At 34.1% G+C, this 13635-nt stretch overlaps 1 protein-coding gene across 1 annotated transcript in view; it reads right to left on the reverse strand.

The window, feature by feature from the left end:
• Positions 1–3: 3 nt before the first annotated feature.
• The window catches only part of LOC104548754 (sodium channel protein type 3 subunit alpha-like), a gene marked incomplete at its 3' end in the record, with an annotated part of 58929 nt that continues 45297 nt past the window's right edge, over positions 4–13635 (reverse strand). The window contains 7 exon segments of the mRNA XM_010194860.1: positions 4–29; positions 1384–1654; positions 2779–2883; positions 4582–4719; positions 5971–6024; positions 9162–9443; positions 11329–11451. Coding sequence (XP_010193162.1) covers positions 4–29; positions 1384–1654; positions 2779–2883; positions 4582–4719; positions 5971–6024; positions 9162–9443; positions 11329–11451 — 999 coding nt within the window.

Genomic DNA, 13635 nt, shown 5'->3' on the forward strand with positions numbered 1-13635 from the left:
TTTCTCAATCATCTCAGCTAAGAACATACCTAGAGAAAAAAAGTGAATTTAAAATGTGATTTTAAATTTATTCATTCATTACCTATAGAAAGATTTATTTTTTGTGATCTCAAAACCAATCAGTATAGAGAGTCTACATTACAGCAAAACTTCATACAAGTTATTACATTTTATGGAAAGCATATTCCTTATTTTGAAATGCTGTCTAGGAGATGGGAAATAAGTGAAAGAAAGAAGACTGCTTTTTACAAGGTAGCTAATATCTCTCTAAGCTTTCATTTATTCCTAAAGCAGACTGGAAAGAGAAGTTTCTCTCTTAGTAAATTCCCCTACACTGGTCAGTTCTAAGAGTCAGCTTGACAGGGTGCTGACTCAACTAATTTACGTTGAGAAGTAGGACTAGATGATCCTTGTGGTCCCTTCCAACCTGGTACTGGGTTTAAAGCCCATCCAGTCCAACCCCCCTGCAATAAGCAGGGACAAAGTTACTAGATCAGATTGCTCAGAGCCCCATCAAACCTGACCCTGAATATCTCCAGGGATGGGGCCTCCATCACCTCTCTCGGCAACCTGTTCCACTGATCTACCACCCTCATGTCGAAGAAATTTTTCCTAATATCCAATGTAAATCTACCCTTTTCCAGTTTAAAACCATTACCCCTTGTCCTATTGCTACATGCCCTAGTGAACAGCTCTTCCCCAGATTTCTTATAGGCACCTTTCAGGTATTGGAAGGTCGCTATAGCGTCTCCCTTCTCTTCTCCAGGCTGAACAATATAGTTAGTTCTTGAAGTTGAGCCTATTGTCACTGTATTTTATGAAGGACCATATTAGCTTAATTTCTGCAAATCACTGATTTTATTTATTTATTTATTTATTTATTTATTTATTTTACCTGAGGATCTACAGTGTGTCAGCACAGCCTCTCTCAGGTGTGTCACTGTTTAAGACTTAAGGTTTGTCACACAACTCATTTGCACCTCGGAGAGTCATTAGCTTTTAGCTGACAGAAATCTAAATATTCACCAAGACCTTAGCAAAATAAACTAAAAATCTCACCCCTTTCACATACTTTTCAGTTTTAGTACTGAAAGGAAATTTGTGCTTAGTTCACATATACCACTAAACATTCCTCCTTATATTTGAACATGTTAATTTAATGTGCCAAATAGTTCCTTTATGTCTTTTGATGTGGAAGATGACTGAATGGAATAGGAAAGATAAAAATCTTATATGCAACATTTCATATATTGTATGCTGTAAAATATGAAGATCTGAATCAATATGTAATTCATGTAGGAAACAGAAAATTTCGTAATATTCTGGAAGCAAATGCTCCCTTTTCCTTCCACTAGTATCTTTTTGAAAGGGAATTGCTCTTACCTACTATGGAGAGAATCACAACCACAAAATCAAAAATATTCCAGCCTATAGTGAAATAGTAATGGCGAAGTGAAATCAATTTCAGGACAAATTCTCCAGTGAAAAGGATAATGAACACAAGGTTAATCCGGGATAAAATTGTTTCCATTTCTTTACTCTGGTCATCTGTTTCCACCATCATTGTGACCATGTTAAGGCAGATGAGTATCATGATGCTGATGTCAAATACTTGTTTGGTTACAAAATCAAAGACCATGCCTTGAAATTTGTTCTGCAAAAAAAGATGGAATACAGTTTATACTCTGAAAGCATTTACATTTACAAAAGTCAAATGGGAAAGCAAGGCGCTGCAAGATTTAGGAGTGCAGACCAAGACCCATTCACTGTACATCTGTTAATATACACCAAACCCATGTTGGTTTGTGTCTCATCTTGTTAGAGTGAATCAAGAAGTGTACCACTGGTGGCTGAAGGGGTGGGAAGGGAAACAATGCAATAATAATAACACTGACAGTTGAGATTATTGGTATAAAACAGGTGGTTTAACTTGCTACTCAGCAAGAGTACCAGCCAATTAGAGAATAATTTTCTTATCTTTATTCTTAGTTGCTTTTAGAGTTGCATCCCAGAGATGTCTCTCTTCCTTAAACTAATCGTTCTTGGTGAGATTGTTGGACCATTGAAGTTACATGTCTCAGGCACACTATGACTGCAATATCCAAGTTTTCCTTTAGTATTTAGCTAAATGTTTATTGCCACATGTCTCTCTTTGGAAAGACTACTTTTAAACACTTGGTGCATAAGGTGCAACAAGTATTTTCTTTTTTTCCAAACACTGTAGTAGTTCAGTAAATAACAGAGTGGTTTCTTATCTTAGAGACATATTTAATCTCAATTTATACTTTACTCCCTAGGCATTCTTTTATTCTGTAAGATTAATGCAGCTGTCTTTCTCTTTCACATTAAGTGACCACTGCCCCCTTCTGTCTTCAGCAGCATGGCCCAGTGCCCCATTTCCTACAAATTCTCTGGAAGGAGAAAAAATAGAAAATGAAGTTTATCTGTGGGTAACAAGAACCAATAAATGATCCAACCAACTGTACTTTTCTAGGACTTTAGCAGGGAATTATGAAATTTGTCAAATTAACCTTATTAAATCCTACAGTTCATACTTCAGAGTGTTTTTAAATGAAACATGAGGGATCTAGTCCATTGAATTAAAAAAAGGACGGGAAAAATTCTACCTTTACAAGAAAATAAATGGAAAAAAAATTTCTTTCGAGACATACAACCTTCTCTTGTTGGCTAAAAATCATATTCCCAAGTGTATTAATATTATTTATAGTATTTAAATAGTATTTAATATTAGAGGTATTAAAAAAAAATAATTCTTACCACTGGCCTCGGTATAGGTTTCTGTGGCTTTTTGGATCCAAGCTTTTTCATTGCATTGTAATATTTCTTCTGTTCTTCTGTCATAAATATATCCTGACCTCCAAAGTAAAGAAATAATATAAAAACTAATTACTATTAGGTCCACACATACAACATTTAACTACAATATGTCGTTCTGTAATATAATATTACATTTGTACTTGATTTACATAACAAAAGTGATATTTTCAGGTATTCATAGTGTGGATGCCTATATGCATTCCTAACACACAAAAAAACCCCTTACTGCTGCCAGGCTGACAGTTGAGTTTTTCCAGTGTCTTCATGCTCACTTTTGCTGACATGGCTAAAATGGTTCTTACTATGCTGATGCTGCTAAATTACTTGCTGATTAGAATATGTTTAGCACATATGAGCCTGACTGGTCCCGTCCACGTCCTGAATTCTAGATAGACTTTTAGGACTATAGCTAGCCAGGTCCAAATGTGGGGTAACTTAGAGGAGCAAGTTGTGTCGAGAGAGAGTATTTGGTTCTAATCTGAGAGTTTTAATGACAGAAAAAATAAAATCACCTTAAATATAAACTTCATGCCATAGCAAATTATGAATTAAACCACCACTGGAACCTTGACTAACTCTAATTAGCCTTTGTTTGCAGATGTAAAAGCTGTCAGATGTGCAACTAACTGACTGAATTTCAGTATAAAGTAAATTGTGCTTATTGATGAACATGAACTGTCAGATGGAAACACAATGTCAAAGTCACTGTCTGCTGGATATCAAAGCCCAAAGCATGGCACAATTGGTAAAAACTAAGAAAGTAGGCCCAGACATATTTATGGCTCTATTAAGAAGTTAAAGAACATTTTCACAAGGGAAAAATTCTGTAGTTCACAATTGACTTCTACCATAGATTCTGTTTGGTGCTGCTGCTTTATATTTGGTGATCAGATAAAACCACATCATATGAAAATGCTTTTTCACAGCATACAAAGATTTAGAATGATCCCGAGGTTCTAGGTTTTGGCAGTTGAAGGCTATGAATCATGAAACTCCAAAATATTTTAAATTTGTAATTTGTAGTTTTAGATTTTTTAAATTATTTTAAATAAAATTATTTACATTATCAGTATAATTATTTTAAACATACTGGTATGTCAAATATATACAGAAAAATTATCCTTCCTTTTATACTTTTGCTTTATTATTTCTAATAAATTATAGAATGTATTTATGTCTAAAAAGTTCATATCACTTCTCACAAAAGTCTTAGAAAAATAGAGCTCTTTTGTACACATTTTTACTTGTATCATTAAGCCTATTTGTGTGAGGTGTACTGGACTTACTGATAACCCACTGCTTAATCAATTGATTAAGTTTGCAGTTTGCATTAAGTTGATCAGTTTGCAGAACTATTATCTATTGTATGAACACAATGCCATATTGTATTTTCCTTAAGTATCGTTTATCATTAATTAAAAAAGAAACTCTTCCACGGCAGATAATATTGCATTGAATCAAAAGGTTAATGCACATTCCCTTTTTACATACTCATTTTAGCTCTTACACAATTCGCAAATTTTTATGAACCAACTCATGATTTGTCCCTCTTTGCTTGTCAAAATGCTGAAATGCAAAGGTCAAAGTCATACCCACAGATGTAAAAGATTATGTTAAAAAGCAAGACATTTTTATTCAAGGACTTGAAATAACTTTTGGGTTTTTTATAGCTTTAAACAAAAAAGTTATTAATACACTATAGATAATAATTTATAGCGCTATGAAAACATTTTAAATACTTATCTTCTTTTTTTGTTGGTTGAAGTTGTCTATAATGACACCAATGAAAAGGTTCAAGGTAAAGAATGATCCAAATATGATAAAGATGACAAAATAAAGATACATATACAAGTTGTCCTCATACTTTGGTTGATCTTCAACCTACAAAATATTATACAGTTTATTACCCATGAAAATACTAGATGTAAAAAAGCAACATATATAATTTTTTAATAGGTATATGCTAGCTTAGCTAGAAAAGCTGTAAGCTGCACTCAATTAAAAAGACCCAACATGTCCATTCCAATCAATATTTGAAGAACTAAAAGCTGACAGAATGATTACTCATATGGAATTTTAAAGTAAATGTGTACACAGGCATGTTTATGCATGTACAAATACACAAAGTTCCTCATATAGAAGAAAGAAGCAATGTGGGACTGAGAGTAGTCAGTACTTAAGATTTTAACAGCATAAATCTAAATATTTTGTATTGTGTTCAGTGTATTTTCATGCAACAGAATCAATCAATATTACTCTCACCTAAATGCCCCTGGAACTATTTTGGTCTCAGATGAGTGTTTTTATTTCCTGCTAAGAACAGATGCTTTCAGTAGATTTCAAGTGAATATACGTTTCGTGAAATCCATAAAATTGAGACAAATTCCTACAGAGGATTTTGTTATTGTCTCAATTCTTCCAGATCCCACATCTCAACACTTGCACCTCTACTGCGCAATGTGCTAAACTGTAGAAATGCTGAAGTTAATGAAACAGGATGTATTACTCTGGGAGACAAATATTACTGTGTGATGACGGATATCACCAGTGTAACTATAACCTAGGTTGTATGGAACTGCTTCAGGCATCTGTGTTGCAATTTTTTGTACAAGGTAAACATAGTTTTAGTTTTGTAGCCAAGATAAAAATTCTAATCCCTATAAAACTTAACAGACGATCTTCATCACTAAAATCTACTTGTACTTCAATAGCTAGTTAATGGAAATGCTTAACCTAAAGAAACAATGAAATGCACAGTTACAAATTTAAAAACAAGATTAATATATTCAATATGTAATAAATACATCATGTAATCTAAAATTAATTAATACCCATGTTTACCAAGGGAAGTGGTTAAAAAAACTTTTTGATTTTTTCATTAACATTAACTTTAAAAAAAAAGTCCAGTTAAGTTAATTTAACTTACTTGGCTACACAGAAAGAAGTGGGATTAATTCTTTTCAGTACAAATTTTAAGATTCATGAAGTTCCTTTCTAAACTAACTGTATCTGGAAAAAAAATGTATTAGTGCCGATTATAATTCTTCTTCTACGTGTGGCTGTTTAAATTCTATACTCTACGTGTATATCCGAATATAACCAATAGATGATCTTTGAACATCTTGCACTTACATCTCGTGAATCAACAGCAGCATACATAATATCCATCCATCCTTTGAAAGTAGCCTAGAATAAAATACAGTTGTTTATCTTCCCTATAAAAATTAATAATGTGGAAAATAACTAGGTCACAGCACTTGGACTTTAACTTTTAATGAAATCATATCTAAATTTATAAACCACATTTAATAACATAGGCGTAATAAACTTTTTTTATAGTAATACCAGGTTTTTTGAGAAATTATTTTTTCGATTTTCCAAAAATGTTAAAAATCAGGCTCTGAAGGTCTCAGCAAGGTCACTGTGTGTTTCGAGCTGCCAATGCTTGCTTTGTAGATGAAGAATGGTAGACTCAGATACACATTAATGCTGGAGATGTTCAGGTAGTATCTACTAGAATCACTAATGGTGACAGCCATTTTATCAAGTTTACAGCATGAATTGATGGAGTCACCAATATACCTTCTGGACAGGTACCAATATGCGTCTGAATGTTTTCTGCTATGGGTAAACTGCCGTGTTATTTTTAGAAATGCTTTAATCCCATCTAACTAAAAGGAATAGAATCTGTTCATAATCAAAACATACACTAGTTCTTCTTGTATAAGATTTACAGAAGACCCAAAAGTGATCAGTGAAAGAGCTGTGATTAACTTTTATAAAACTTTGGGCTGAGTTCCTATAGAAACTTTGTCTAGGTAGAATAAGGAGTAAAAACTATCATTGCTCTAAGGAGGTGATTTTCATGGACATAAAATGTCCACTCTCTGAATAACACCAAAGAGTTGGTGTGACATGCTAGTTGAAAGTGTGTGTATGGAACCCTGGCTCATTAGCCAAGGTTTCCAAGCTTATTCACAATAAAGACAAAAAAAAGAGCTAAAATCCCTGTGAAATGAACAGATAAAGAGCCTCTCTGCCAAGGAGATTCAGGAGAGGAACCATCCCAAGGAGTATATTTGCATCTGTTCTTGCCAGAAGTAGCTCTGGTACTTTGGTGTAGCTGCACAGTAGAAACTGCAGTCTGGGAGCGTCCAAATCCTCCCTCATCTTGCAGTGCAATACAAGTTTACTAAGAAGGTGTGCTTGGAGCCAGGCTTCATAGATCTTTCTGCCTCGGTTGACAATTGACAGCCATTTGGTGCACTTTGCATAGCAATATTAGAAGAGGGCAGAGTTTGGTAAAAGCAATAAATACAGGAGAAGAGTGGAGGGAGAATGGTACTGGAGACAATCAGCTGAAGAGGTGATATGATACATGCCCAAGGATCCCTTAATCTCTTCAGGAGAAGTAAAGGGTGGAAAGGAGTATTTGCAAAGGAAAATAATGGAAAATCAGAAAGAAAAAAAAAAAGAGAGAAGAAGAATGAAAGGTCCACAGTAGTGATGTAGTAATTAAAGATCATCACTGTCTGGATGGGAGACATGGATGACACTCAGACACAGCTTCAAGAGACTAGAAGTTTTCCTTATACACCTTCAGAGGCAAGTATTAGTAATAAGTTGGTTCACTTTAATCTCTAGTAGAAGGGTAGCAATGAGATCTGAAGTCAGAGAATTAGAATCATTATTCAGTACGACGACTTAGCACATGAGAGTGACATTGCCTTTAGAGACAAAACTTACTAAGGCCAAGTAGTTAATTTGGGACTCAAGATCAGCTAGGGATACTGACCTGCTGTGGGATAGAAGAGACAAGCATATCATTCTTAGATAACTTGGTGATATCAGAGCAGCAACAATCCCATGGCATTTCTGACACCATTTCATACAGTGAAGCTGTATGCCAAGTTATGGACAAGTGATTCTAAAGAGCTCAATCATCTAAACATAACCGCTTGCTTTCTTGCTGGTGTTTTGGGTCAGATATCAACTGTCAGAAGCTCCATTTTAAGCCAAGGAGCCTGTAATGACCTAAGGTCTTTATTCCTCTGGCATAAATAAAAGTACCTCAGTACCTAGAACAAAGACATTTCTGTTCCACAGTGCAAAAGACTTGAAGGGGAAATACAATTTACAACTTTTTATAAGTAGCAATAATTAATAGAATGAATATGCCATGTAATACAATAACATCTAATACTTCACAGGAATAATACTATAAGTAACATAATATTAATTTAGTATACTATAATGACTCTTTAACTAGCATTAATGGAATATGTTAGTTATGAGTACTTTTTGTGATAAAAATGTTTTACATTTTCCCATTTTACCCACAGTTTAATGTCTTTGCAGTTTCATGTACTTCTTAATGAAATATGTTTATTTTAGAAGAAAGTGCTGTTTATCTGCAGACATCAAGAGAAAGCGTTATATGATTAATCACACCTAATACTCAATTAGGATCTGTCTATCAGTAACTATCCATATTCTTCCCGTGGGCATCTCCTACTTCTCTCAGAGGATTTCAGACCTCTTACACAAGTATTATGATAATAGAGAAAGAATTGGCTACATGCTACATGGTGCCCCAGTCTCAGATCTTGCATTATTTATGATTCCTTTCCTTAAATCCACATCCAGGTCTGGAAAATCAAGCCCTTGTTAAACAAATATGTGCACTGGAGACACCAGGCTGATGTATTTTTGGTTTTACCATCCAATTTACAACCTTGTTCCTTAGATGAGTACAGACATGAAGAAAAATCTACTCTACCTTGACCAGACTGTTGATAAAAGAGACATTATTTCACTGTGCCAAAAGTGCCTAGATTAATGGATTTTGACAGCGAAAGAACATTGCTGTGCATGTGTAACGATACCTAGGAACAGATTATGTGGGAAGCATTGGCAGTAGTTGCTCACTTCAGACCAGACCAGACAGTCAGTTAGAATGTCTGCCCTCTTTTAGGCTGCTGTCTTCCCTCCTGGCTTACAAGACAACTTCTAAGACTTGTCCACCATGGACTCATGAAATGCATTCCTGATATTTATGTTGTGCACCACTAAAAAGATTTGTGTACCTTTTTCACTTGTTATTTGCACATTATTGTCATTATAAGACTGTATTGCCTAGCCTTGGAATGGAAAGTTACTGTACTATCATTAATACAAAAATTACAGGTAACAGTGCAATACAGTTGTGTAAGCTGTACAACATTGCAATGAAGAAATTACTCCACTACTCAACAGTCTTAATCTGTCCATTTTTTCTATACTTCTTTAAAAAGAATGCAAAGAAAATATATAAATTTACTTACTACTTGAAGCAGAGCAAGGTATCCAGCTCCTACATTATCAAAGTTTACTTTCACATTTTTCCATCGGGCACTTTGATTGTTTTTTATGAGTTCCTCACACTGAGTATAATTGTTGACATCACTGACATCAAACATCTCACCAGTTGTGGTGTTTACACAGTGATAGAATTTGCCAGCAAACAGATTTACTCCCATGATGCTGAAGATGAGCCAGAATATAAGACAAACCAGCAATACATTCATGATAGATGGAATTGCTCCTACAAGGGCATTTACAACCACCTAGTGTACAAATTAGACAAAATAGCCACTTAGTTTCTGAACAGAAAAAGAAATATACTTTTAAAATGTTAAAATAGTATTAATATGAAATGGAGAGTTAAAATATTACATTAAAATTATGAAGGAAACATTATTTAAGGTTCAATAAAAACATAAATGAGATTGCAAAAAAGAAAGAAATAAAATAATAAAGAAACTAAGACAATGCAAAAAAAAACTCAAAAAGCAAAAGAAAACCTGTTAGTAGCAAGATGGATTCTTAGCATTTGTGTACTCTAAAGAAAAAGAGAGAAATAAAGGTTAAATTCCAACAATACAAATCAAAATCTATAAATAGAAAATAAACCAGAAAAAAAATCAAAGAATGATGATTTAGGAGACTAAATAAAAATGTCTGCATGTAAAACTATCACTACTAATGATTTTATTCTCAGAAGCTTTATATATATAGGTACCAGTGTATTTTAGCATTTACATACAACTTAATATAATTAAGCATATCTTATTTCATTTTTATTAACAGCATCTGCTGCTAATTTTTAAATTGCCTGGCTCACTATAGTTGCTCTTACACTTCTCTGTTAGGGTATTTTTTTTAATTGAATTTCTTTAGCTTTTTATGTATGGTTTTGAAAATAATAGTATTTTTCAATTCACTAATTTGACTGAAAGTAGTCAAATTAACAAATTAACAGAAGTTTTGCCCATTAAATAGGGACTCACACGTTGTTTGCAATGCAAATCATGTAAAACATGTTGGTGATGGCGACGTGCCACAGGACACGATCCCCTATGCTGGTTAGTGTGGCCCCCTCTAACAGCAGCCTCAACCCAGCCAGGAACTACACTATTTATATGGAAACTTAAGACCTATGACCAAACTATAAAGATGTATTGCAGCATCTGCAATTTTGAGGTGAAAGATTAAAAGGAGGTTTCTTAATAACATTACCCTGTTAATTTTGTATGCATCAGTTTTTCCAAGAAATAGCATAGTCTGCATTTTTAGCAGAAGCTTGTGATAGTTTAGGTGGGGTTTTTTTGGTTGGTTTTCTTTTTTTGGGGGGGAGGGGTGGGGTGGGGATTGGCAGATTGGCAGAATATGAAAATAGTAATTTCCCCAACAGGAAGGATTTAGCTGTGTAGGAGGAGAGGTAAAATGGCAGCAGATGCATTCATATGAAGCAAAAGACACTAGCTGTTAAAATTATTTCCCATCTCTCCACCTCTATACTTCCAACCCAATCCTTATTCAGGTATCTGTTTGAGGGACCTTTCCCTAATACTACAGCATTTAATGTGGGATTTTTTTTCTCCAGACAGGCAGACAGGGAGCCACAGGGAGGCTTTAGTTCCTGGTGCGTCACCATTGACAGCTGCTTCACCTTGTTTTGGTTTGGCTTGGGTTTTTTTGCTCTGTTTTATTCTGTTTGTTTGTTGTTTTTTTTTACAGCTATTCCTGATCCATTCTGAACCACTGACAAACTAACAGAGAATAGAAGTTACCTATGGAAATTAAAAAAATGAAGTCCCTAGCTAAACTGGAGAAAAAAAACCCCAACCCTCTATTCTAAAATTTCTCATGTCCTTTTACTTTTCTGTATAAGTCTAGAAATCAATGGAAATTTTAAGATTCAGGAGGCTGGCATAACACAACTATGCAGCAGTGAGTGGGCAATTTAGTGATTTGAAGCTCTAATCTCTAAATGTAAGCTGTGTGCATGTCTTGTGTATCTAGTGTATAAGGACATGCTGGAAGGCCATTTTTCCACACATTTTTACATGCATTCCCATTCTAGAGTTCTTTGCAGAAGGCATGAGTGTCACATTTCTACATTAATTTTTGTATGCATCCATTCATTCAGACTCATTCATTTTATCTCACCCTCATTCCTTCAAATCGAGACAAGGCTCTTAAAGGTCTTAAAGCTCTTAATGTCCGAAGTGATTTAATGGCACCAAGTTCAGAATAGCCCAAAGCATTGGCTATTAAACTAACCAATGAGACCTATAAAAATACAGAAAAATATTATTATAAAAAATGTTCTACACAGTTTTTTTAAAAAGAACACATATTCAATCAACAGAAAGTTCAACAGTGACAAATGGAAGAATAGCATTCTTGCTTATAGTGACATTGGAGGCTCAATTTCACAATTTGCAAACTTGCTGGAAAGACAGGAGATCAAATGAAAGCATGTTTGGAAAGGGAATATATGCTATTCAATGTCTATTATAGCTGGATAGGGTTTCACTGTCAGATGGAAGCACACTGTTGGTGAAGGATACAATTTTCAGAAATATTTAAAGACAAAATAGCTGTACTTGCAGTAACTTCATTAAGATTCAACCTTCCAGGCAATTTAAAATTCTGAATAAATTAGGATAGTTATCAACTACTGACAATATTATTAATATCTATAATCACTAATAACATGCCAAATAATGTAGTGATTAATTAGCTTTGTTATAAATATTACTTCTAAGTCAAACACTAAGCTCATAGCAATGATAGCCAGGGTATCTGTGAAATATATATTGACAGAGGTCAATACTTGCCTTTCTCACTTGCCTGATAACTCTATTTTTTTTTAATCTTCTAAGTATAGGAAGATATTATGGGATAGATATTGGCAGATGCTAGCATTATAACAGTAAGTGCTTTATTATCTACAACAGTGAGCTCCTGATTCACGTTACCAGGATTTTATCATAAGCCAGTTTACTTCAGGAAGGAGGAAATAATCTGCTTCTCAAATGGAACTGAGTTTTAAACTGTGTTAACGTGAAAGAATTTAATTTACTTTGAGCAGTTTTGGAAGCAGGACTGGGGAAATATACCTTACTTGTATTTTATTCAGTTCTACCACCAAAAGCATAGAAGACACATAAATGAACATAGGCACAATTCAGTCCTTGAAAAAAATGTCTCAAATATTAATTTCTGTTCCTCAGTGTAGAGATTTCTTTAAATAAGTGACTGTACAGAGATAGGCATTCACTGATATTGGTGGTAAGATTTTGCTTGTTATATGGAAATGTTGTTTCCCATGTTACTTGTATCCATAAAGAACAATTAGATAAATCACAAACACAAGAGTTGCAAGATCATGTCTCAAAAGGACAATCTGAGAGCAGATAGAAATCAATTATTCATTACCATGTTGCTATGTATATTAATCTAACAGAAAATAGCAGTTTAGTGAATTCTTATCATTGTACCTTTCAACCAGATTACATGTCAGGATGTAATTCTTTTAATCAAAGGACAGGCCTCTTGCTGTAATGGATAAGTCTGTAAAGGAACTTGCTGTGATTTATACACATATTAAGAAGAAAATCTTACTGATTTTCTGTAGTCTCTAACTGTAGTCTGTTCACTTACAAGAGATAATATTATTGTTTCTGCCATTACATTAATGTTGTCATTAATTGTTATTAATCACTGTCATTAATACAGTTTATTTGTCCTGTGATTCTATAGTTCTGTTTGACCCGTAACCATTCTTAATATATTCTGAAGATAACACGACATGGAATTCTCTGCATTTTTAATAGAATATTCATTGATTCACTCACATCAAGAAGATACCCAGACATGACAATAAATTTTAGTTTAAAGACAGCACATTCTACAGATTAAAAATAATCTATGAAATACATAATAAAAATATGTCTTTCACTGGGAGAGCAAGACATCCCTTTTAAAATTAAACTCAGATTAATGCCTCCTTAATTTCATATTTTTCTCCCCAAACTAGCACTGTGCCTTAGCTATCTTTTGCAAACAAGACTAACAACCTAGTTACATCGCCATAGCTCCCATAACTTCAGTGATACTGTGTATATTGACAGTTTTTAGGTTCTGATTGTAAGTCATTCTCCAGCCCAGTTTGTGCTTTCCATTTCAACCTATTTATTTACAGCTTTCTTACCATGATGCTAGTGCTTTTACATCGTAAACCCAAAGATGAAATACTTCATCTATTGCAAACAACATATTTTCCTCTGAAGGACAGTTCAAATGAGAGGAAAAATTTCCTTGGAATTTTTTGCTATTAATTCTGTTGTATATACAGCTATTCTGAACTGCACTGGTTTTCTCAGTCTTCTTAGCTTGGTCTTCTGTGGTCTGATCCACCTGTTTCCGTGCTAGTGAGAAAACAAATGTCTCTGTACACTGACAATTAAA

Source organism: Mesitornis unicolor, unplaced genomic scaffold, assembly GCF_000695765.1.
Source record: "Mesitornis unicolor isolate BGI_N332 unplaced genomic scaffold, ASM69576v1 scaffold22711, whole genome shotgun sequence".
Classification (NCBI taxonomy): Eukaryota; Metazoa; Chordata; class Aves; order Mesitornithiformes; family Mesitornithidae; genus Mesitornis; species Mesitornis unicolor.